The sequence below is a fragment of the Vipera berus genome, assembly GCF_964194415.1.
Source record: "Vipera berus genome assembly, chromosome: 13".
NCBI lineage: Eukaryota > Metazoa > Chordata > Lepidosauria > Squamata > Viperidae > Vipera > Vipera berus.
The window spans coordinates 18,814,086-18,840,186 of NC_138216.1; the positions used below are offsets into that span (position 1 = coordinate 18,814,086).

The 26,101-nt window shown below is 48.4% G+C and overlaps 2 protein-coding genes across 3 annotated transcripts in view; one reads left to right on the forward strand and one right to left on the reverse strand.

Annotated features, from left to right (window-relative positions):
- Positions 1-3,212: 3,212 nt before the first annotated feature.
- LOC308674023 (interleukin-9 receptor-like) lies at positions 3,213-11,297 on the reverse strand. The gene is made up of 7 exons (XM_081338170.1): positions 11,244-11,297; positions 10,430-10,550; positions 6,853-7,049; positions 6,527-6,672; positions 5,915-6,092; positions 3,800-3,893; positions 3,213-3,446 (listed from the first exon to the last, which is right to left on the reverse strand). Exons 1-7 carry the CDS (start codon positions 11,287-11,289, stop codon positions 3,299-3,301), a joined length of 930 nt encoding a protein of 309 aa, XP_081194296.1. The 5' UTR covers positions 11,290-11,297; the 3' UTR covers positions 3,213-3,298.
- Positions 11,298-14,542: 3,245 nt separating this feature from the next.
- Positions 14,543-26,101, forward strand: part of PDPK1 (3-phosphoinositide dependent protein kinase 1) — an 86,209-nt gene continuing 74,650 nt past the window's right edge. For both annotated transcript variants that reach the window (XM_081338168.1, XM_081338166.1), the window contains exon 1: positions 14,543-14,732. In XM_081338168.1, the coding sequence (XP_081194294.1) occupies positions 14,709-14,732 (24 nt within the window). In that variant the 5' untranslated portion in view covers positions 14,543-14,708. The remainder of the gene's footprint in view (positions 14,733-26,101) is intronic.

Genomic DNA, 26,101 nt, shown 5'->3' on the forward strand with positions numbered 1-26,101 from the left:
TAAATTAAATTAAATTCCAAATTGTCAAAGGATTTTCTGCCAAATTTATCTTACTGTTCAGTGTTTCCTTTCTTATAGTTCTATTCTGTTATTATAAAGGACTGTTCTGCTGTGCCTGCCCCATTTTTCTCTTCCCCCCCCTCCCCCAGGGCAGAGAGATCACCTAAACAAGCTCTCCCTTCCCAGGCTGCTTTTCTCCACACAGCAGCACCTCTAAGAAAGCGCTAACTGTAAGTTAACCGGCTCAGCTCTGATACCTTTGCACCCAGGGCTGCTCTTCCTGCTGTCTGACATTAATAAGACGCTAATCATCCCTTTCACATTCAAGGCTTTTGTCTGCCTCCTAAGTGACTTGCTAGGCAAACAGCTGATGCTTGTGCATTCCTTTCCATGTTCTCACTGTTAAGAAATTTCTCCTTAGTTCCAGGTTGCTCCTCTCCTTGATTAGCTCCCCTCCATCGGTTCTTCTCCTGCCTTTGGGTGCTTTGGCCCCCTCTTCTTTCTGGCAGCCCCTCAGATACCGGAACACCGCTGTCATGTCCCCCCTGGTCCTTCTCTTCATTCAAGTAGACATCCCCAATTCCACCAACTGTTCTTCCTACGTTTTAGCCTCCAGTCCCCTGATCCTCTTGGTTGCTCTTCTCGGCACTCTTTCCAGTGTCTCGACATCTTTTTTGTATTGTGACCAAAAATGGATGCAATATTCCAAGTGTGTTTTGTATTGTCTGTTGTACAGGTAGCCCTGGGCTTATAACCACAACTGAGCCCAAAATTTCTGTTGCTAAGGGAGACAAGCGAATTTTGCCACAAAATTTTACAGCCTTTCTTGCCACGGTTGTTAAGTGAATCACCAGTTTTTAAGTTAGTAACCTGCTTGTTTAGTGAGCCTGGCTTTCCCGTGGGCTGCTTTTTAGGTCACAAAAGGTGGTCAGGTGTCCCTGGGACAACCGACATGAATACATGCCAGTTGCCAAGCGTCAGGATTTTGATTATGTGACCGTGAAGATGCTGCAATGGTTGTAAGTGTGAAAAATGGTGATAAGTCACTTTTTTCAGTACCGTTGTAACTTTGAGCGAACAAACTGTTGTAAGTCGAGGACTATCTGTATCCGTTGCTTGCCTACTTTCTCCTTTGTAATCTCTTCCTCTCCAATGAGTGTAAATACAAACATTAATTTCCTTTGCTGATTAGTCCCGAATCGAGGCAAGCCTCCCAAAGAGTGGGGGGGAGGGGAGGGGGAAAGGGGCTGGAAGGTTTCCCCCTGTCCCAGCTTCGGAATTGTGCTCCTAAACCCTTCCCTGCCATTTGGGCTCACGTCCTTCTGAGGCTGAGAGGGAAGGAAAGCTGAAGCAAAATAAAGAGCACAGCCACAGTCACATGATTTTTCACTTAGCAACCACTTTGCTTAACAATTGAGTTGTCAGCCTCAGTTGTGATGCTAAATGAGGACCGCTTGTACTGTGGATATTATCTATCTCCATTCTTCTTTTCTATGCTGGCTTGCCAAAAACCTCCTTGGTTTGCTCCATAGTCTCAAAATGTTTTCCGTTAGCAGAGTATATCTTTCATTACAGTTGTCCTTTAGGTTTTTGCAATTTGTTCATTCTATTTAATTGATTGTATTGCACAATTTTGGTTTGGTTTTCAACAATTTCTTTTTTAGGAAAGGATGGTGAAAGAAAGTGATTATTAGGATAGGATAGGGTAGGACAGGACAGGACAGGGAATAAAATATGGAAGTAGAGTAGAGTAGTACAGAGCAGTACTATCCTGTGATCTTGCTACTATCTCTTTGTTGATGCAGCTTAGAATTTCACTGGTTTTTTGGGGAGCTGCTGCAGCAGTCTGCTGGCTCATACTTAAGAGGTAGTCCAATAGGATACTTAGAACCCTTTCAGTTACTACTGTTGAGCCAGGTACCTCCTATTCTGTATGTATGCATTTGGGGTTTCCTTATTTTTCTCACCACTGGATTGCATCTTGTTGGATAGGGCCCAATGCTCATGCCTGTCAAGATCCTTCTGAATCTTAGCTTATCTTACAAAGTATTGTTAATTCCCTAAGCTTGGTGTCATTTGCAAATTTGATGCAAATTTGGGGACCCCTGGTCTTGGTGGGAACCTAGAACAGGGGTCTCCAACCCACGGGCTGTGGACTGGTACCAGGCTGTGGCTCGTTGGGAACCAGGCCACGCAAGTAGCAAGTGAGTGCAGGAAGCATTATTGGTGCATGTGGAGAATTAGGTTGTGTGTGCAAAACCATCCCCCCCCCTCCACCGGCTCTGGTCCATGGACCCAAAAAGGTCGGGGACAGCTGATCTAGACCATTTATGAAGATGTGAAGAATACAGATTTCAGACCTACCTAAGCACAGCTTTGAGACTTCATGTTGGTTGATGACCTTTGACAAAATCCCTCACCTCCAACTCCCACCTTATCCCAGTTTTAGCCACTTGGTGGGCTGGCTGACAAAAGGCTCTGCCTTTAAATGGAAGCTGTTAGTTGCAAAGATGCTAGGACTCTCTTGATTTCTGGCAGCTTCTTCCTGCAGCATCTGATTCTTGGTGACTCCCCTTTCCTTCAGCTGGCAAAGGCAGCAGGCGGGCCAGCTCCCCGCTGCTGCACGGCCGGTTACTCAGGAAATTTCTCTCAATCATCGCCCCCCCCCGTTTTTATTTTATTACATGCAAAAAGAGAGCAAAGGAGAGAAAGCAAACGCACCGAACAAAACTATTCTTACAATATATACGCAGGTCAATTGTACGATTAGATCACTGATATGTAGGTTTATTGAGCAATAATTCTACTTTTCCGTTAGCCAAGGCACGTGATGCACCGATGCCAGAATCGTCTCCCACGGACGTTCGCGGGCCAGATTTTCCAGTTCCGCGCTTCCCGTTGCTCCGGAGCCTCACGCGAAGAGGGGCCTCGCCTCGTCGCCCTCCCCGCTCGGGGCGCAGGCCCGGCCCGGCCCGTCCAGAGCGGCAGGGGCGCCGAGCCGGCTCCCGGGCGCGTCCTCGGCTCGGCCTTGGAGGGGAAGCGAGCCGGGCGGAGCTGCCGAGGGGGCGCCGGCGGCGGGCACCGGGGCCGCCCCTTCCCGCGCCCCGCCGAGGATGCAGTACTGGTCGGGCGGGCGCTCGGGCTCCCGCAGGACCCCCCGGAGCTCTTCGCCCCACGCCCGCTTGGCTGGCCCCGACCCGGCGCCGGGGGGCGGCTGCAGGAAGGAGAGCGGAGAAAGCGCCGCCGCCGCCTCCGCCGGGGCCGGCCCGGCCCAGCCCTGCGGGAGAGGCCGACGGCGTCAGCCGGGCGGGGGCCGCGGGCTCCCGTGCCCGGCCCTGGGGAGCGGGAAGGGCGCCCTTACCTTGACGTCCCCGCGGCCAGCCAGGTGCGGAGGCTGGAAGAAGGCGGCCGGCGTGGGGATGCTGCCCGCCCAGCTGCTCGGCGCCCTGTGGCGAGAGAAGCCCCGTCCGTCCTGCCGCCGCTCGCTTCCCACGCTCCCCCCCCGCCCCCGCTTGCAGAGAGCCGCCGCTGCTTCTGGCCGCCCAGCAAAGGGGGAAGCCCAGACCCCCCCCCAAAGTGGCCCTGGGGGTTAGGCCTGGCCGGGCCCTCGCCTGCCCCCTGCCTGGGGCTCGCCTGCCGAAAGAATCCTCCCCCAGGAAAGCCTCCCGCTTGACCCAGCCGAAGGGGGGGAGAGCAAAATGGGCAGCGCCACTTGTGCCCCCCTCCCCCCCGAGGTGCCGGGCACAACTCCCAGGTGTAAAAACACTTTGCGGAGCTGCCATGAAAAGAGGTGAGGTACCTCTTAAAGAGGGCGAAGGCCAGTGCCAGCAGGAGCAGGAGCGTGCCAAGGCAGAGCAGGCAGTAGACGGGAGCATCAAGCTGCTGCCAGCCACCTGTGGAGGGAAAGAGGAGCCCTGGGCACAAGGAGGAGCACCCTGGGCGTGCAGGAGGCATTGCAAAGATGCTTCTGAAGGCCCCGACCCGGCCTCGCCGTTTCCTCTGGACGCGTCTGGGCACCACAGAGGCTGGCTCAGGTAGCGCGAGGGGCGAACTGCCAGTCTGCCGGGCCGAGGACACCACTGGCCGTGACAGCCAACCGCTGCTGCTCGGCTTCAAGTCCATTAACTGCTGCCAAAGGCAAGAGAAAGCTTCCGTGCCATAAAGAGCGGCACCTAGCCAGACTGAGTTCACAAGGCTTGGGTTTGAGTCCTGCTCGGCTAGGTAGGCCCGGCCAAGAAATCAGCTCCACAGGAAGATTAGAACTGCCTGCCTTGAGAATGGCTGGAAATCTGCCTGTGCTGGAGACACACATACGTAGCTCGCCAGCAAATCTGCCTGAGCTGTTTCTGAATATTGTATCTTGGCCACCCAGAGCCGCTTATCACACTGAGATTAGAGTATCAAGAGCCAGTCTGGTCCGGTGTTTAAGACACCAGGCTAAAATGCAGGGCACTGTGAGTTCAAGTCCCACCTTAACCACAAAAGCCAGCTAGGTGGGCCGGTCACTCTCAGCCAAACCCACCTCACTGGGCTGTTGTGGGGAAAATTGGAGGAGGAAAGCGAGTTGGATATGTTTGCCGCCTTAATTGTAAAAGCCAGGAAATTAAATATTAATTTAATAAATAAATGAAAAAGATTGTGCGTTTAAGACTTGGACATCTTAAATGCGTCTTTAGGAAAGGAGGCTATTCTGAAGAACAGCAAAATGCATTTTCTTCCTCTTGGCAAAAATTTTAATGTTCAATTTTACTACTGGGATATTATGGAAGGGTTAATTTGATTCGTTTTCCACCTCTTGTTTGAAAAGTAAGAGAGAGGAAGAAATGTGCTGAAACCGTGCAAGAGAGAAAGGCAGAAAGAAAAGGCAGGGATGGGACGCGAAGGGGCCGTTGCCATTCTCCTTTTCACAGCACTGCAGCAGCTGCTAATCGTTCTAGAGACTGGGATGGTGTGAGCAGCCAGTTCACAAAAGGCCTCAAAATACTCCTTTTCCACCTGGCTGACCTGGACTGACAGGGATTTTAATTATGTTTTTAATTTTTAACTCTAATTTTTAATTTATTTTAATTTTAATTTTAATTTATTGTACAGGGGCCTTTAATTTTAATTTTTATTTTAACTTCTGTATTTATTGTATGTTATTGTTGTTAGCCGCCCTGAGTCCTTCGGGAGATAGGGCGGCATATAAGTCCCAATAATAAATAAATAAATAAATAAATAAATAACCAGAAGCTCAGCCAGGCACTGGACGTGGGGTGTGTCCTTCCTGCAGAGGAGAAGACTGAGGGGAGGTAAAAGAGCCCCCTCACGATGTGCCCATATAGAGGAGGGAGGGGGCTTGTTCTGTGTCCTCCTGGATCTAAAATGCCGGGAAGTAGATGCAGATTAACTATCACGAGGAATTTCCTGACGGTCCAAACTGTTGACCAGGGGACCAGGAGGCTTCTCCTTGGAAGTCTTCAGACAAAGGCTGTCAGAGATATTGCAGAAGATCCTACAACCATCAGTTTAGACAAGATGCTCGCTCAGGTGCCTTTCAACTCCACCATAACTTAAACTGGGACAGGTAGATCTCATTTAGCGACTGCCTTGTTTAGTGACTTCACAGTTACAATGGTGATGAAAATGTAACATTATGACCAAACTTCACTTTTACAACCTTCAAAGGTCTGAAGTAAAGTCATAAGCACACTTGCAGTTTTGCATAGTGACCACTTTGCTTAACAACCAAGTTGCTGGTCTCAATTGTGGTTGTTAAATGAGAATTACCTGTATAAACAGTTCTAACAAATTCTGCAAAATGGCTTTTTAATGCTAAGGTGTAAGAAAAATCAAAATATCACCCCCCAAAATAGGTACCAGGGAAATTTGCCTCAATTCAACCTCAGGACAATCTTGCATCCTGAAGGCCAACCTGTGTGAGCTGTCCAGGTGACACAGGAACTCCATGGGCTCCACTGGCTTCCATAGTGATGGTTCTCATCTGGTGTTTTGCAGCGCATTCTTGCAACGTAATCTCTGCCACTCTTGAACTCAAAGCCTTCTATGTGCATCATGGTTTCCGAGCTGATGAAGACCCTTCTCCGCGCTTGCTAGGATGAGGGAGGTGGGGAAGGAAACTATCAAGTATCTGAATGAATGAAATCCCCCCCCCCAAGATTGGAGAAAATGGTCTAGCTGCAGAGGCACCTGACTTATTGAGAAACCATCTCTCTCTTTTCAGTTCTCAGTTGGGAAAGCTTGCATTGTAAGACAGCGATTTTGCACCTATCAACAACTTGGTTTGGGGATCCTGGAGGGCTGGGGGGAGGGAGACAGGCCAAATGAGCCATGAGCCCTGCCACCACGGGAACCGGCCATTTGGCAGGATGCAAATTTGCCTCTGCTGAGTTGGCCCAGTCCCGATCAAAGCGGAGCCCTGGCAGTCCCTGAAAACATCTTTTCTGGTCCTTGTCACCTAAGGTAACGCCTGGTGATTTGGGGAGGGTGGCCTGGCCCCTGGCCTCCTTCCCTTGGCTTCTCCTACCTCCCAGGGCTCTTGAACCGCCTTGAATGCCAGTTCCCACTGCCAGTCCTCCAAAATCCCCTCGTAGGCCTCTGGCCTCTTCCAGTGGACCCGGCATTTGTTGTCGCTGCACTTGCTCTGGAGATCCAAGGGTGGGTCGCAGGCAACTGGAAAGAGAAGACGGGCAGGGAGAAATGATTCAGGAATGCAAAGGTTCACGTTCCGAGCTCCACCTGAGACCCCCTTCCTGAGGATCCCAGGATATGCGGAGGTAGGGAAGAACGGCGGGGCAGGGGCAGGCCAAGGGAACCCAGGCCATCCTCCCTCTCCAGCTCACGTTCACTCACTGTGTAGTCTGGGCTTATACTTCACGAAGATCAGGTCGGTGTAGCTTTCTCCCAAGGAGCTGGCGTGGAGGACCACTTGGTACTCATCGTTTTCTGTGAACTCGCCTTCCTCGCTGTATGCTGAACAGTTGAGGTGACCTGGGGTGCCGGGGGAGGCAGACAGCGGGCAGAGGAGGTCCCTGGACAGGCCGAGGGCACTGAGAGAAGAAGGAAGACCCCCCCCCCAGCGTCACTCGCGGAATGGCACAAAGCAGGGGGCGGCCTGAACTGCGGGGCAGCCAACTGAAGGGCGGGGAGGGGGGCTTTCAAGGCTCCGTTTCACGAGAAGAGCCCCCTCTGAACAAGAACATGATGATCTGTAGACACTCTGCTTGGGGAAGACAACCGCTGCCAGGTTCGTTAGTTACAAGGGTTTTTACGAGCTGCTCATCGGTGAAGGTAAAGATCCCCCCCCCAGGCAGGCCTTGCCTGCGCTCCCTGGCAGCCTCTCCCAGACCGGCGGAGCCAGGCCTTGCTGCCCTTCGGCTGGGCACACCACCTGCTTTCAGGCTTTCCAGAACAGTGGGCCACACGGCACATCCCCCTCCTGCTTTCCCCTGCAATGGAACACCGTCCAGGGTTTGGCCAGGAAAGCGATCAAAAGAGAATTTGGGGCTGTATTTAGAGAAAGCTAATTGTCCCATTTATTTTACAGTGGCCAGATCCCACCTTCAGTCTTACTTTGGCCACGTTTGACAAGTCACTGAAAGGGCAAGGCATCGCCCAGGCCGTGCGTGTCTCCTGACTCAGCCAGCCTGACAATGTGGCTGGGGGCGTGCATGAAACCGGCAGCCTGGACGATAATGGGGCCCCTCCTCCCTATTTCCTCCCTCTGGATAGCCTGGTGTGTGTGTGTGTGTGTGTGTGTGTGTGTGTGATGCAGACGCTCACATGCTCTCTAAGGAAGATTTTCTTCAGAAAGGACAATATTTGTAGATGTCACTTCTCACTTTACTCTGAGGAGGAGGAGAAAGAGTTCTCTGGATGAAACAAGTAGATAATTCCCAAAATGTTTTCACAGATTTATAGAACTGAACATGGCCAAAGAGGTAAGGATGGGCCTTGTAGTCTGTGCTGCTTGGAGGCTTCCCTATTGACTCCCCCAGAAAGCGCACCTGCTTCCTCACTCTGTCCCACAGGAGGCCTTTCCCATGGCCTGTGGATGCCTGGAACGCAAACGTAGCTGCAACACAGACGTGGCACTGACTTAGCTGGGGAGGGATTTTCAGTGGGGAAACTCACTCAGCCCCAAACCAAGTCTTGAATCCCCCGCAGGGGGATTCTGGGCACAGATGCCTATGGTGCATGGAGCCAACCAGGAACAGAGAAGGAAGGAAGGAAGGAAGGAAGGAAGGAAGGAAGGAAGGAAGGAAGGAAGGAAGGAAGGAAAGAAAAGGGAAGCAGGGCCACCACTTCTGGGACTTAGGAAACAAGCCTCTAGTTCCCCGTGAAGACCAGCTGGAGGCAGAGGTGTGCCTTTTAACCAAGTCCGAGGGAGGCGGTGGGAGCCAAGTAGCAGCGTTTCTTTCGGATGCCTGCACAGAGCAACCCCTGGGAGAAATAAGGGCGCTTCCTTACCCTCAGCTCTTCTGACACTGCTCAGGAAGGTGCAGATATTTTTCTGAAGCTTTTTCGCCAAAAGGAAGATGCCCTTTGCCCAGCAGACTGAAGGCGATCTCCAGAGACACCGAGCTCTTGCACCACATTAATATCCTTCCGGATTTCAGCTTTGGTAAGCGACAGAAACCGTCTCTCAGATTGGGGAACTGATCTGGAGGCCCAGCAGATAAGTGTGGGCACGTGAACAAGCCCCAACAAGATTGAGTGTGGATGATCAACGATGTACAGCTTACTCTGACCATGAACTTAAAACAGGGTTCCTCCATGCATGAGGGGGCAATTTGTAGCCCTTCAGGCCCTTTTTCAGGACTGGAGACTCCCAGGCTCAGTTTACACAATATTGGATTAGAAAAGCACAATTAATGCATGCACAGAACCCATTACGTTCACTACGCAGACTATATTACACCTTAGGGCAATGGTCTGGTTCAGACATCTTGTCTGCTTTCCCAATGAAAACTGCCTTGTCCAATTTTCCTCTAATCTAGAGTGTGAATCTACCCTCAGAGTGCTGATAGGTTCACTGAACCTTTAAATTATTATGGTGCAATAAGCTATTAGTTATGCTTTAATCATCTCTTATATGGATTACTGCAATGTGTAATCTCCTTGATCAGTTGCCATTCATTGTTTCTTGGCTTGCCTTCTGGTGCTTTTGAAAATAGGTCAACCACTACCCCTCTTTGTGGCAGCCCCTCAAATATTGGAACCCTGCTATCATGTTTCCTCTGGTCCTTCTTTTTACTAGACTAGAAAAATCCAATTCCTACAACAATTCTTCATAGGTTTTTGTCTCCAGCCCCCTAATCATCTTTGCTGCTCTTTTCTGCATTCTTTCCAGAGCCTCTTTATGGATTAGGTCGATCCCCTCTTCTCTGTGACAACCCCTCAAGTACGAGAAGACAGTTATCACCCCTAGATGTCTATGGAGATTCTCAGTCATCCAAGCTCATGGTTATCCCAAAGATGCTTTTTTTTCAAAATTGTTCATCATGCGGTTTAGCCTTCAATCCCCAAATCATCTTTGTTGCTCTTCTCTGCACTCTTTCTAGGATCTCAACATCTTTTTTTTTAATCGTGGTTACCAGAACTGGACACAGCATTCCAAGTGTGATCTACTCAGTGCAGTATAATAATAGTATAATAGGAATATAATTCATGCTAAGAAGGCTTCAACCAACATGTTTCTTTCCTTGGGATCACAGATCTGCTGAACACAGGAAATGAGGCAGCTGTTTAAGCCTCTAATTCTGATTAATTTTTCCAAGAAGCACATATCAAGGGTGTTTGGTTTTGTTCATTTTGAAAATATTGCTTAAACAGAAGAGCCCCTAAGGAAATGAAGTACTTCTTGATGTTAACCAATATGTTAATATGTTGGTCACTCTCGAACCCCAGCAACAGCTGTATAGCTTGGACTATTTCAAGGATGCTGGCAACTTCCTCACTCTGCTCACAAGCCCCAGAAGCTCCGAGTCGGGGTGTGCTGGAATGGAAGTTGGAAAGGAAAAAGGGAGGGGGGGAATAATGGGGGGTGGGGCTCCCCCACTGGCCATACTTCTTGGGAAGGAAATGGGAGTGGGCAGGCAGGAGGACCCTTCCCGACAATAGGTGCTCGTCCAATTAAAGGACGGGGAGTGCCTGCAACTTGGAGTGGAGGGACGGAGCCAGGCCCTGGGTGGAATGGGTTTTTTGAGGAGGGGGGGTGTCTGTGCTTCTGCCGGGACAGCAATGCACCCGGCAGGTAGTCTGGGGTGGGGTGGGAGGAGGACCACTTGCCAGAGGCAGCTGCCATTTTCTCCAGGGCCCTGAGAAGGCCCGAGGAGATGGGCAGGCAAGTCCCCATTGGACAAATGCAGTGAAATGGCCTCCCTGCTGTCCAAGTGGCCATCTCTCTCCATTAAACCCTGGATCTTACTCAGAGAAATTGAGGTAGAATAGAGTTCCTTCCAAGGCCTGCTGACGGTGCCATTGGCAGTCCACTCTGCGTCCCTGAAAACCGTAATTGTTGAGACACTGTACCTGGCTGGCAGCATCTGCTAAAGGACAGAGAGGAAATCAACTGTGGATTACAATTCTCCAGACTTCCCCACCTCCCCCTGCCCGGTCTTGTCCCCCACACACGTCCCTTCACGGCAGAGGCTTCTTGCTTAGGGATACCATCTCTGGGCTACCAAAATCCAGAGAACCATTAGAGGGCAGCAAAGAGGAAGACTGCTCTGTATCCCTTAGCTGCCCTCTAGTGGCCACCTGATGTATGCAAAAAAGGCAAGGTATTTTTCTTCCTTCCACCCTGGACCAGTGATGGGCTCCTCGTTTAGTGTCCCATCTAAAGTCAGTAGCCACCCCAGAGAAGACTGTAACAGCACATCATGACCCAGAAAATGAGACGGCTAAGGGCTTCTGAGTGGATTCTGGAACTGGGTGGTGGCCATGGGCCTTTCCAGCCCTGCAGGGTTCATACGGCTGTTTTATTCCAGCACTGCTGCTCTGGTCAAAAGATGAGCCCACCCTCCACAATGCAGATACCTCTACACTCATCCGGAGCTACAGAGGTGGGCTGCCCACTTTTATGCCCAACTTTTCTCCAAATTGGCGGGGGTAGGGTGGGGTAGAAGTATTCTTCCACTTAGACCTTGAGCCTATTCAGGCTTTGAAGATTTGGATACCTATCTCCACTGGCTTGTCATCAGTTTGGGGTCACAGATTCCATTATAAGCAGGTGCTCATACCTGTTTGTTCCGTTGCCAAGAGAAGGAAGAATCGAGCCCAGAGCATCAAGCAGGCAGCTGTCCCACAGGAGGCCTTTCCCATGGCCTGTGGATGCCTGGAACGCAAACGTAGCTGCAACACAGACGTGGCACTGACTTAGCTGGGGAGGGATTTTCAGTGGGGAAACTCACTCAGCCCCAAACCAAGTCTTGAATCCCCCGCAGGGGGATTCTGGGCACAGATGCCTATGGTGCATGGAGCCAACCAGGAACAGAGAAGGAAGGAAGGAAGGAAGGAAGGAAGGAAGGAAGGAAGGAAGGAAGGAAGGAAGGAAGGAAGGAAGGAAGGAAGGAAGGAAGGAAAGAAAAGGGAAGCAGGGCCACCACTTCTGGGACTTAGGAAACAAGCCTCTAGTTCCCCGTGAAGACCAGCTGGAGGCAGAGGTGTGCCTTTTAACCAAGTCCGAGGGAGGCGGTGGGAGCCAAGTAGCAGCGTTTCTTTCGGATGCCTGCACAGAGCAACCCCTGGGAGAAATAAGGGCGCTTCCTTACCCTCAGCTCTTCTGACACTGCTCAGGAAGGTGCAGATATTTTTCTGAAGCTTTTTCGCCAAAAGGAAGATGCCCTTTGCCCAGCAGACTGAAGGCGATCTCCAGAGACACCGAGCTCTTGCACCACATTAATATCCTTCCGGATTTCAGCTTTGGTAAGCGACAGAAACCGTCTCTCAGATTGGGGAACTGATCTGGAGGCCCAGCAGATAAGTGTGGGCACGTGAGCAAGCCCCAACAAGATTGAGTGTGGATGATCAACGATGTACAGCTTACTCTGACCATGAACTTAAAACAGGGTTCCTCCATGCATGAGGGGGCAATTTGTAGCCCTTCAGGCCCTTTTTCAGGACTGGAGACTCCCAGGCTCAGTTTACACAATATTGGATTAGAAAAGCACAATTAATGCATGCACAGAACCCATTACGTTCACTACGCAGACTATATTACACCTTAGGGCAATGGTCTGGTTCAGACATCTTGTCTGCTTTCCCAATGAAAACTGCCTTGTCCAATTTTCCTCTAATCTAGAGTGTGAATCTACCCTCAGAGTGCTGATAGGTTCACTGAACCTTTAAATTATTATGGTGCAATAAGCTATTAGTTATGCTTTAATCATCTCTTATATGGATTACTGCAATGTGTTCTACACAGGGCTGCCCTTGAAGAATATTCAGAAGCTTCAGCTAGTTCAAAATGCAGCTGTGTGTGCAGTTATGTGTGTCCACAATTTTGTGCACGTTACACCTCTGTCCCAGGAGCTGTATCAGCAGCCAGGCTGCTTCCAGGTTCAAGATTCTGGCAATGACCTACAAAGCCCCCCATGGCCCACGGCTGGGTGGTTTGAGGCTTCTCCCCTTTTCACTGCATCTCCCCTTTTCATCAGGGCAGTCAGGAGGGGCCCATCGGCCAAGGAGACTTCTCTGGCAGGCTAGGAAGCGTCCTTGGTGCTCTCTGAGCTTGGTTTTCTTGCAGATAGGCAACAATATCAGTGATAGTAAGAAGCGGGGCTTATTCTGTTTATGCCCTGCCATTCCGAGATGCCCTACGTACGGTCACTCATGCACTCGTTACCTCTCGGATAGATTACTGCAATGCTCTCTACATGGGGCTGCCCTTGAAGACCACCCGGAGGCTCCAGCTGGTGCAGAATGCAGCCACGTGGGTAGTGATGGGAGCATCCCGATACTCCCATATTACACCCCTCCTGCGTGAGCTGCATTGGCTACCAGTTGTCTTCCGGGTGAGATTGAAGGTGCTGGTACTTACCTTTAAAGCCCTACATGGCTTAGGCCCAGGATACTTGCAGGACCGTCTGCTGCCGGGAACGACTTCTCACACAGAGAGGGCCTCCTCAGGGTATCGTCGGCTAGACAATGTCGGCTGGTGACCCCCAGGGGGAGGGCCTTCTCTGTGGGAGCGCCAGCCCTTTGGAATCAACTCCCTCTTGAGCTTCGGATGGCCCCGGACCTCCGGTCCTTTCGCCGTGACCTCAAGACGTTCTTTTTCCATCAGGCTGACCTGGATTGATGATGGGTTTTTAAAAGTTTTAATTTTAACTGTGTAATTAATATTTGGGGCTGTTATTTAATTTTTTCTTAACTTTTGTACTGCTGGTTTTTTATTGTTGTTAGCCGCCCTGAGTCCTCTGGGAGATAGGGCGGCATATAAGTCCCATAATAAATAAATAAATAAATAAATAAATTCCGTACTAGCACTGATGATGTTACCTAGTTTGGCAGTGAAATGTCTGCAAGAAAACAACCTAGCTCAGAGAGCACCCAGGACCCCTCATTTCAACCCTGAGCTACAAACGTTCTCCTTTATTAGGACTAGGAAGAGAACCATCTCTGTCTTGTGGAATATCATCTTGCCGGAGATCAGATTGGCCCCGTTCTCTGGCCTTTCGAAAGATCCGGAAAACAGCTTTTTGCCAGTAGGCATGGAGACCTAGGAAGGTGGTAGATATCCGCCACATCCGTTTGGCAGGATCAGTGATTGTAGAATGACATCCTATATACTTCCTTTTAAGAAGTCACCAGAACATCCGCTTTGCTATAGTTTTCCTGTTAACTCAGGCATGATTTTGGATGGCATTTTGAGGTGGAACCTGAAAAGCGCGACAGAGTTCCCAGCCTAAAGTCTTCCTACTGTGCCGGTTTGATGCTTCAACTGTAGCTTCCCGGAAAATGTGGCACATTTACTCTTCAGTAGCTGAGCTAGTTTGACAGTTGACACAGTGACTGACTGAACTGACTTTCCGGGCTGACGCACTTCGATAAATTATAAGCCGACTAGGTAAAACAGGGTTTGCAAAGCGGATCAAGCTACGAGAGGAGAGTTAAGCCTAACACCGACTAGTCCTCCATGACTCGGTGCAGAAGCGCGGAAGACCAGCTCGCGCGCTCGGCCGCCTGCGGCTCCCGCTCGGCTTCGGTCCTCGGAGCGGAGCGAGCGGCTTCCCACGCTCCGTCCTTTCGCTGCAGGACTCGCAGCTGGCCACCAGGGGGCAGCACAAGGGGGTAGAAACCGTGGGCAGAGGGAGGAGTCGCCGCGGAATGAATGGGCTCGTCCGCTCCGGCCCTCCTCCGCGCTTCTACTCGCGGGCCGCGCGGGGGCGCTGTCCGCTCGGCCCGGGCTCCCTCGAAAAGCCCCTCGCCCCGCCCCCTGCATCCGGGCCTCCTACCCAGCGGGCCTCGCGAAGGGCGGCTGAGTCAATCCGCGGGAGGGGTGGCGCGCAGAGAGTCTCGCGAGAGCGGCGGACGGGGCTCCCGCGCCTCGGGACAGCCAGTCTGGAGGCGCGCGGGGGGAAATCCCGCCTCCCCGAGCGGAAGCGGGCATTGTTGTGGTGACGTCACTGGCGGAGGACGCGGGCGTCCCGTCGGGTCGCGCTCCTGTGGCGGCGCGGCGGAGGCGGCGGAGGGCCGGCGGGCCCATGGCCAGCGCTGGCAGCCCCCTGGTAGGCCTCGCGGCGGCGCTGCCGGGTTGCTGTGGCGGCGGCGCGGCCGGCGGCTCTTGCGCCGGCCCCGCCCGGGGTGCGCAGGGCGGAGCGAAGGCCCGGCCGGCTGGCCGGCGGAACCGCAGCTGGAGCGGGAGCCGCTTCCGCGAGGGCGGGCGGGCGGGCGGGGGCGGGGGTGCGCGGCTCTGCTCGCCTGGCCCTGCCCCGCCTCTGGCCCCCGGCCGCCCTTGCTCGGCCCCTGGCGGGCCGGAAGGATGGGACGGGGCCTCCGCAGCAAGGCGGGAGTCGGGTCGTCTTCCGGGTCTCCTGCTCGGAACTTTTTCGGTCCAGCCAGCCGCTCGTAAGAGGGAGGAGCGGCTGCCCGGCCTGCCCTCCCCGGAGTCTCGGTGCCGCGTTTTGGGGCTTGGTGGTAGGCCAGTCTCGGATTTGTAGCCTCTCCGCTTTCAAAAACCAAGATAAACAAACCTAGAAGTCTGAGGACCGGAACCACGTGTCGGGCGCAAGACGGCGCTCCGGAGGACAGCCGTCTGCAGAGGAGTTCAGAGAAAGAGGTTTCGAGCTCACATTTAGTCCCGGAGTCAGAACTAAACTCACAGCCTTCGGTAGACCTGCGGCTCCTCTGGCGCTGACATTTGGCCAAGCTGTGGCCTCTTGGGTGCTGCTGCCGCTGCACCGCCGTGGTCACGGGATGGTCGCTTCCAACGCTCCTTGCCAGGAATGTCATTGGGGAAGCCGGTCAGAAATCATCGTGCTCCCCCCACTCTTTTGCCCCCCCCCCCGATCGTTCTGTTTTCTGTTTAGGTAAGGAAATGATCAGGGACGCGGTGGCTCAGTGGGTTAGGACGCTGAGCTTGTCGATCAGAAGGTCGGCAGTTTGGCGGGTCGAATCCCGAGTGCCGCGTAGCAGAGTGAGCGCCTGTTACTCGTCCCAGCTTCTGCCAACCTAGCAGTTCGAAAGCACGTAAAAATGCAAGTAGAAAAATAGGGACCACTCCGGTGGGAAGGTAACAGCGTTCCGTGCGCCTTTGGCGTCTAGTCATGCCGGCCACATGACCACGGAGACGTCCTCGGACAAGCGCTGGCTCTTCGGCTTTGAAACGGAGATGAGCACCAGCCCCTAGAGTCGAAACAACTAGCACGCATGTGCGGGGGAACCTTTACCTTTAAGGAAATGATCACACAACAAGGGTGGATGACAACCCAGTTTTGTGGTGCAAGAGGATGCTCTGGAGTGTGGTGGGGGAATGAGGGCTGGGCAAAATGTCTCTGAAATGAGCGGTCCTCTGTTTGATACAAATACGATCACTCCTGATTTTTCATGATCATTACTTTTAAGCAACCTCATTTGGGACCAAAAGCTTTTAAAATGCAGTACTGTGATTCTTAGGAAGCCAAAATCATTGTTTCTGTACTGGCTTTCACTTAGACCAGGGGTAGGCAACCTCGGCTCTTTTATGACTCATGGACTTCAACTCCCAGAATTCCTGAGGAGTTGAAGTCCATGAGTCATAAAAGAGCTGAGGTTGCCTACCCCTGACTTAGACATATCATCAGATGACTGAAGGGGGGGGGCAACAAGGAAGGGCTCTTTCCTCTGGCTAGAAAGCAGGGCGTAAACTTTTTGTCATTTGGTGAGGACTAGCTCCTTAGTTGCATGTATTATCTTTAGCTGAAAAATAATTGAATCTAGTTATTCATACAATTGAGAGTGCTGTAGTAGGTAATAGCTTAGCATTAATTACAAAACACAACTCTTGGGAAGACTTTCCATGGTTAGACTATTTTGAAAGTCAACCTGTCATTTTAAGTTCAAGCTTCATTCTTGGTTACCTGAAAGGTTCTGGCCAAAAAGGAATGTGTTAGGGTTACAGCATGCTGTCAGCATAGACAGAGCACTGAAGGCCATCTTTGCAGATGCAAACATGTTTTTCCAATCATGTTTAATGGAAGTAAATAATTCTGACCACTTTGCCCCTGTACAAATCAGGTAATCCCAGATGACAGGCCTTCTCTGATGGAATAGACAGTAATTCTCCCAAATAATTGGTTAGTTATAGCCACTGTAATGCATTCCCTGACCCATCTACTAATAGAGGAAGACATTACATATCTCCCTAGATCATCTATAGGTAACATGCAAACTTTCCATGTTCCTGTCGCAATGATACACTTGGTTCTTAAGCTCCTGGATATATCTAGCTTATATCAGTTATGCTGTCTCGGATGGTAAAGGATGAAACAGAAATTTTAAAGTACTATCTCCTGTGCCTTATGAAATGTGGGGTTCAATTTAAGAATGAAATAAAGGTCTGGCATTAACATCAATGTATCATAGTAAAAGGCCAGACCATCTCTTTATCAATAGGAACACTAATTTGACAACTCATGGCTGAGGTTAGCATCACTAGGAAAGCTGTTTACAAGAGAGAGTATTGGTTGGAATCTGTTTAATTCCAAAGGAACTATTGTCAGCGCATGCAAATCTGTATTAAATCTCATGAAAGCAAATAGAGAATGCCAGAGGGGAAATAAGAGCCATACTCCTGAATGGCACACATAAGGATGCCTGAAAGAGAGTGACACCATTTGTACAGGCGGGCTTTCACTATCAGGCCCTCATCCTCACTTATTGGAATCCAAGAAGTTCTTGTACTCTTGTGCTGCCATAAGATTCCTTCTCCTCCATGTTCAAACTTTCATCATGTCAAATGCTCTGTCTTGTGCCTAAGATGTCAAGATGATCTCTATCATTGACTCTGGTAGTCTCTGCCTCAGCAAACTGGTTTGTGTTGGCAGGTATTATGGAAGTCTTTGCTCACTTTGATTAATACTGCAAACCAGAAACTTCTGGAACAGAATGGGGTGATTGCACCTGAGAAAGTTATATTGCATACCACTCTGGAACCAGGTTGGTTGTCATTTGCTATTACAAACAGCCTAATGAGACGTCTCATCTTTCTTTCTTTTTTATACAAGTTGTATTGATTTTTTAATATTTACATATACATGTATTTGTGAAACAATATGGTGGTTGGGTAGTTAAAATAAGAAATGACCAGTTGTAAATAGTTCAGGTTACATCAACAGAGATGCCCTCTCTAATTCCCTTAGTTATTACATAGTCAAAATAAACAAGTTAGTACACTTCTAATCGTAACCTAGTCAATTAATAAAATTCAAAATATATTTTCACTAATACATATCAATATCCTGTTTTTAAATTTTATCTAATTGCAATAGGATATTCTAGAATAGCCTATAGTATATAGGAAAAAAGCTTAATTTTTGGGTAACCCAGAGTTCCCTAAATCGATAAAGAATAATTCTTTTGTCTACAAAACATTCTTATGTTTTACCATTAAAGTCTAGTTTTCATCTTAACAAATCACCAGTTATTAGAAATATATCTTTTGTCTTAACCGTCCAACAATTATTAAAATACTATCTTTTATATATAAAATTCTAGATTCTATACTATAGTTCAAAAGTAACCACTGAAAGACTTCTCATCTTTCTAGTCTTCCAGAAGATCTCTCGGCATAGAGTCTATTTTAGCAAATCATGTTGGCAGCTGAACTAATCCGCTGTTTGTGTTCAGCAACCTTTTTATGTATATTGCTGCTATAGAGATTAGAAGCTTTTTTGCAAGCCATTAAGAGGTCAGTCTTTGATCTTCTGATCTCTTTCCTGAACCCCTCAACTATCCACGCCAATGGGGTTGTGAAGGTTGTTGATGTAGGCCTTTGTTGTGATATTGTCCATTCTTACCAGAATATTTGTCTGTCTCCCATCAGAGGCTCCCGTTGTTATATAGTGCACAATATTAAATGTACTGTACTCTGTTAGAAGTCATATTGTGGTAGTAATGATAGGGACCGTAGCCCTAAGGCTGAAATTGATGTTTGCACCTTATTAGGCTGGCTTCTGTGGTGGGGCTGCTCCACATCAGTTCTCTGAATGATGTCCAGCAGTTCTAGCCACCACAGCAAAGGTCTATTGTGGGGCTATCAGGTATAGCTAAGGTCTGCATACTGTTCCTAGAATGAGTGGAAGAATCACTGAAGTTCACGGTAGCCATCGTCATCCTCTCCAGTCCTGCTGGTGCCAAGGAAGATTGTATCCTGAAAGCTGAAGTGTCTCTTGCTGTCATTGCTGGGATAGGAGGTTGCCCTGTTCAGTACGGGTCATCATTTCCAAGTGCAAATTTTTACGTAATTATGACATCAGTTGGAGTGCTAAGCTAACATTGCCCATTGCCTTCTTCCTTGAGGGGATTTTGATAAGCAAATTACCCACACAAATGTAGACATGGGCCCTCTAAGTCCTCATGTGCTCTGTCAGAACTGCCATCTGGCTGATAAAAACCATGGATCCTGAGGGGGTGAAATGTGTAGTTCCATATGGAAACCTGAAGAATCTCTGGTATTTTTGCCTGGTGGACTGTTCTGTGACTTCCAAAATCTCCATCCTGACATCCAATGTCTGGTGAACGTGGTTGACAGTTTGAGGTTTTTAAACAGTTGATTCTGACTACTAATTGATTATTCGGGGGGAAAAATCAGACAATTTCAGGTCTCCCTTGGACAATTGTTGTTGGTCTCTGATCTTTGGTGTTGATAGTAGCATTCCAGGTATCCAGACGCAAGGCTTTTGCTAGCTTCTTAATTACCTTTCATTAAAACGCTGAGATAAAAAGTCTCTGGAACATCTGTGCCTCCATTTTCCCTATTGGAAAGCTGTCTCCTTCTTGACTTGTCTCTCCCAAGAAAAAGTTTCTTTCTCGAACTCCTGAACTGTCTGCTTGCCAACGGGGTTGTGATGTTTTCCCTTTAACACTTTTGTTTTAAAGGATGCTGAATGGCAGCTTTAAGGCACCTCTTTCCACTGCATTTCTGCATGGCTTGACAACCCATTCTGGGGGGGGGGAGGGTAAGTCCTCTCCCCAGCAAGTGAGATCAAGCACTCGAGGAGGGAAATAGGATGGACAGGTGCATTCTCCAGGCCTAAGCATGCTCTGGTTTGCCTTAGACAAGCAGCTATTTGGACAAGACAACCACAGTCCCATCTGGGATGCTGCTTTGCCTGGTGGCTAAGAAGGGATGAGGGGTGGACCTGCTAGATTGGCTCTAGTGGAAAATTGCCTCTCTCCGCAACCGTAGTCTACGCTGGAGAACTAAGAACTTCTAAACATGCTCAGGCACCCCCTCTTTAGACGAAATGCCATTTCAGCAGAAGGGAAGATTGGAGGTCTACTTACATGCCTTGCTTCTGAGGAAAAGGAGCTGAGGAAGGCTGCTGGACTCTTGCAGATGCCTCTGCCACCCCCACCCCCGGTTGCTGTCAATGTGATCTGTGGTTGCAGATGGGAAGAGGACTTGCCAGAGAGCACCACGGATAGAGCCAGACTGTTCCTCTCCCTGCTTTCTCTTCAGCTGGTCACCAGCTCCTCATTATGGGACAATGCTGTGCAAAATGTTGCTCCGTCGCTTCCAAGGAGGGGTGGGCAGACACTTGGCGCCACCAATTCTCCCTCTTCCCCAGCCACTCAAAAGTGGGTGAGTCTGCAAGCCCAGCTCTGCTCAGATCAAGAGGAGAAGGAAGAGCATCTTCAGAAAGCCTCTGCCTGCTTTCCTGTGTTGCAGCATGCAGAGTGTGTGTGTGTGGGGGGGGGGTGTACCTCTTTGCTTTGCATTTCTCAGGTTGCTTTAGGCCAGTGCTTTTCAAGCCGTGGTGCACGTACCACCGGTGGTATTTCGGCACTTGGCAGGTGATATGCGTACCACAGGTTGGAAAGCAAAAAAAAGTGTAAAAGGGCGGGGGGGGGGGAGAAGTGTGGCGGGGGAAGAGGTGAAGCAGCAGCAGCACTGCACAGGCCTGTGCGAGAGTCAGTTGGAGCTGTGGTGTGGCTGGGGTTCTGCTGAGTGCGCAGGATTGGTGTGCAGCTCCAGTTGATTGGTGCTTCCGGGAGCAGCGCACAGCCTGTGAGAGAGGAGTCAGCTGGAGCTGCACTGGAGAGAAGAGGGGGAGAGGGGAGAGGATATAAAAGGAGGGGGGGGGGGTTGGAGGGAAAGGGAGAGAAAAACAGGACAACAGGGAAAGAGAAGGGGATGGAGAAAGAGAGACAGAGAAGAGGAGAGGCTTCCTTGAGAGAAGCAGAGACAGATCAGTACAAAGGTTAATGTCAGAGAAACGGGCACAAGTTTCCTTGTGATAAATGGGTGCACAGATAGTCGTCTACCTACAACCACAACTGAGCCCAAAATTTTTGTTGCCAAGTGAGAAATTTGTTAAAAGAGTTTTGTCCCATTTTATGATTTTTCTTGCCACATTTGTTAAGTGAATCACTGCAGTTGTTAAATTAGTAACACAGTTGTGAATCTGGTTTCCCCGCTGACTTTGCTTGTCAGAAGGTTGCAAAAGGGGATCACAATGATACTGGGATACTGACCGTCATAAATATGAATCAGTTGCCAAGCATCCGGATGTAAATCACATGACCCTGGGGATGCTGCAGTGGTCAGAAGTGTGAAAAATGATCATAAGTCACTTTTTTCAGTGCCGTTGTAACTTTGAACAATCACTAAGTGAAGTTTTGTAAGTCAAGGACTGCCTGTACTTTATCACTTTTTTCCTATTTTTTTGGCCATCAGGCTTTAACACCTTGCTAGGCGACTGGCGGTACTTGGATATTGCCATATCCCCAAAGTGGTACAGTCGGTGGTTGAGAAGCCCCGCTTCGGGTAGGCTTGCTGCTCTAAAAGAGATTGCTTTCCATCGCTGTTTAATAAGCGCCTGGGGCATCAACGTGGGAATGGTGGCCGTCAGATTCTGGGGGCTAACTAGGCTTCAGCTTACTAATTTGACCCAGGATCTCAAAGGAGGAGAGGCTGTTGAGACAAAGCTGTCATATTTCAGCTCACCTCTGGCTAATGCATCCAGCTACTTTGATATTTTTATTATTATTATTTTTGTAAAACTTCATTTCACTCCTTTGGTCATCCTGTTGTGTTACAGAACAGGATGGATTTCATTTTAATTCAGGGGGTTCTTGTGTTAACTAGCTCTTTGGATGTAGCCTAAGGGCTTATCTGCTTATCCCTTAGGAGCACCTCAGAGACGCCTCCTCGCCTTTTCTCTAAGGACTGCGCTCGTGATGCAGCCTTTTTGTCATTCTTGGCCCACCACTGGACCACTTTGCCATTTATCTGATCCAAGTTAAAGTGGTGCTTCTCCTCTTCTCCCAGGCACAGAATGTGTGGTGCTTCGGTAGCAAATGGGAAGATAGATGCATTCAGGGGCTGCTACCTGCACAGCTCCTATTGGCTACACTTGCCTGTAGCATAAATGCAAAGTAACTTGGTAACTGCCTTTAAGAAAAAGGGGCCTCTCTGTACTAAGTTATGCCTTTCCTTCCCCTGTTTTAAACTCATGAATTGGAATAATGAAGACTCTTCTGTGTTTCCTGAACCAACCTGCAGCCCTTGGTTGCAATACTAATGGTGGAGGTGAGGAGTTAGACCAAGAGCAGGGGACACAAGAGCAGCGAGAAAGAAAAATGATTTGCACTTTATCCAGGGAGTGTGGTGGTTGTGTCAGCTTTGAGGGTGAGTGGAGAATTCCTCGGTAAAAGAGGAGAAACAGAGGCCCACTTTCACCCCGCAGTTCAGGTGCTGACAAGTCTAAGGATTTGTCAAAACCTGTTCCCAGGCCATCCCATATCGGGGAGAGCAACTGGTGTATTGTGGAGTCCTTTGTGCTCTCTGAGTAGGTAGTTTGCTAGCAGACATTTTATTACCCAACTAGGTAACGCCATCCTTGCTAGTGAGTGTGGGGTTTGCTTCCTGTTCATATGTAGCCCCTTGTCCTGCCAGTGTGGGTGATGTGGTTTTTCTCCTTGGTAATTTCTTAATTAGGGTAGGTATTCTGCTTGATTGTTTGCCTGATGTCAGTCCCTACTTGTCTGGATGTAGACTGCTGGAGAGGATGTGTTCTGGCCTTTTTGTTTCCTTCTTAGCTTTTTTAATTGCCTCTTTTGAATGTTGTGTAAATATGATTTATCTCTATGTTAAGGGCTGATATGTTTCAGTGCTAAGCTTCCAGGAATTCCCTGGTGGTTTTGGATTTGGCTTGGTGCGGGATGCTCATAGTTTCCTGTTGGAAATATGGTTAAGTCTGCTCGTGTGTTGCGAGCTGTATTGTGAGGTCTGTAAGCACCTTAAGCACAGGGCAGTCGTTGCCAGAAGGTTAAGATATGGGCACTGCATTTTAGGAAAGACCTTGCCAAACTGGAGTGGAAAGGTAGCAAGATGATAAGAGCTTGAGGATAAAACTTCTGAGGAATGACTTAGGAGTCCTGTAAGAGGCAATGGACTTTTGCAGCAGGTGTCGTAAGTAGAGGCTGGGTGGCTGTCAAGGGGTTAGCAGTGGATTCCTATACTGGGCAGGGGTTAGACCACTGGAAGATCTCCAAGGTTGCATTTGACCCTTATCTTCTATGATTCTATGATAACAGTGAATACAGCCTTTGTGTCTTGTTAATCAAGGTTTATCATATTGTACAATATACCTGCGGTTTGACATTCTCAGCATTCGGAACACCATGCTTTGAGTCTAGAACAAAATGTTCCATGAGCTTGAGCATTCTGAGCAAATGTTATGATTGTTCTTTTAGTGTGTGTGTGTGTGTGTGTGTGTGTAACAACCAATACAACAATAGAAGCTGATTGTGTCCCATCACACAGTTAAAAAAGATGATGGAAAGGTGCATATGTTGGTACACTTGTTGTAGCATATGGCTTGAATCTGGAGGGTCATTCCAGAATGTTGTTGTTCTGCCGAATGGAACTTGAACTATTGAATTTGACCAATCTGTTAACTGTGACAAGAATATATTGCTATTACTGTTGTTGGTGGAGCTTTACTGGTGAATATACATCATCACCTCTAGGACTCGGAGGTCCGTCTGTTGATTTTCTGACAGATAAAGTCACTAAGTTTCATTCAGAGTCAGACATTGGCCTGGTTACTGGCCCAGTGGAGGTGCTCAGGGTAGGTCGTTGCTCAGTTATCTGGGAATGGCTTGACCCTGTAGATCCTAAAGAGGTGGACAAGATCCTAGGGAATTTGAGCTCAGCCATTTTAGATCCATGTCTCCCTTGGCTGGTTAAGGCCTCCTGGTGGGTGACAAGCAAGTAGTTATTGGCAGTGATAAGAGATTCTCTGGGGGAGGGCGTAGTGCCTCAGTCCTCCAAAGATAGCTCTCTTTTTAAGAGGCTATCGCTAGATGCCACCCAGATGGAGAACTTTAGTCCTGTCTCCAACTTTCCAGGACAGGCAGGCAGGATGTGCTGCAATCCCGTCTATTTGAGCTATGCGACCACCCAAAAAAGCTGCCTCAGTCGTTGCCCCTCTCTAGGAATGTTATTTCCTGCAAGGTATGATTGCCCCCTCCCCCCAATTGCTTTTCCAAAAGACCCTGAAGATATAGTATTGTCTGTGGGCCTGGGGACCATCAATGGAGATGGAGCTGATCAAGTAATTAATTTCTATTGTGTTGTTGCTGCCGTGGGGGAGGGTTTTATATTATGGATTTTTAATGTTGTAAGCTGCCCAGAATCACCTGTGTGCAAGTAAGTTGGGTGATCATATAAATTTACACACATACAAACACACAAAACACATGCTTTTTAAAGAAAAAAAATCACTTCATGACAGTGAGATTAATTAAGTGACATTAATCAGTGGAACATTTGCCTTCCCGACTTGTGCTCTGCTGCTGGAGGGTTTTAAGAAAAGATTGGACAAGCATCTGTCTGGGATTTTATAAGAACTCCTGCCTTGTGTCCAGGGTCCCTACTAGCCCTGTGATTCTAACAAAAGATAATACAAACTACCGTAAATTAAACTCAGAAAGAAGAAGAAAAATAGACAATAGAAAGTGCGAGAGAAAGGAAAGAGGAAAAATAAAAAAGAGAAAAGGAACATTTAAGCAGGCAACTTCTGATCCTTATCACAAGCACAAACAAGCTTAAATAATTTTTCATGTTGTGTAAAGTTTTATGTAATAGCTTTTCTTCCCTTAACTAATCCTTTACTCATAAGCAAACCCATAAATCATTAACATTTCAGCTCTGTTGTCGACAAACATCACAAAGGGTTCCCAGAGCTTATAGAAACACATCTTAATTTAACCTTGATCAAATAAGCCAACTTTGTATTCCTTCTTGGAGGCTTTAGCAAACCTCTTTTGTTACTCCAGTAAATAGTCACTCTCCAAGTCATTGTCTTGACTTGTCATTTCTATCCCCCTATCCGTAGAAACAGACATCATTGCTGACATTATAGCTGCTAATTTCTGTCCCAGTTCTTCAGATTTCTTTGAAATATTTCAAATGTGATACCATTTTGTGTCATTTTGTCTCAATGCTGACAAAAAGCAAACATATATTTTCCTTTGATGCTGCAAAATTTTAGTCCCCTCAAGTTTCTGATATGACTAAACATCAACCAAACAATTTATTTCTCATGAAGGTGCTATTTAATTTAATAATTACTTCCAAAATTGTGTAGCAAAAAGTAATATTTTTTGGAATAAACAGTGAAAGAGTGCTTAGAGCAGGGGTGTCAAACTGCCGGCCCCATGGGCTGGACGCGTCATCCGGAAGCCACGCCCACCCCATTGCTGGCAATGGTAAAACTCCCAATATGTTGCGCGACGTCACGTGACATCGCGAGTTTGACATGTCTGGCTTAGAGTCTTGATTTTGGATAGATTAAAAACAGACTAAGTGGTTTAGATGGCTTTGGGGAAAAAATGAAAATTAATTATATTTTTTCCTAGGAAAATGGTTGTTTGGATTCTTTGGAGAAAAACAACCCATCTTATCATGGGACTTTGAAGGTTAGACACTAGAGGGAACTAGAAGAAAATAAAGTTTACAGTTAGTGGATAAAAATGCTTAAATTTAACTTGTTAACAAAGAATGGAGCAAAATATTTTAACAGTGGATATTTTAAAGAATATTTTTTGAACAATGGTCTCAAAAATTAATTTTAAGAATGTCTGATACCATAATAATGGTTTGTTAATGATATCACAGAACAAACCAGATAAGACTAAAATTGATTTAAATGTGATTTAAATATGAAGTTTACAACAACAATGATGTGGAACCACATGATATACTGGACATGTAAATGAAATTGGTTAATACTTAAAGGGAGCACATAAATATTAACCTAGAAGAGTGATTTGGATAACCTGTTCTTATTGGATGTACAAAACAGATTTGTAAGTCCTTAAAGGGTTCTCTAAGATGGGACAAAAAATGAAAAATAAGTCAAGTTCTAGGACATTATTTGAAGGGATC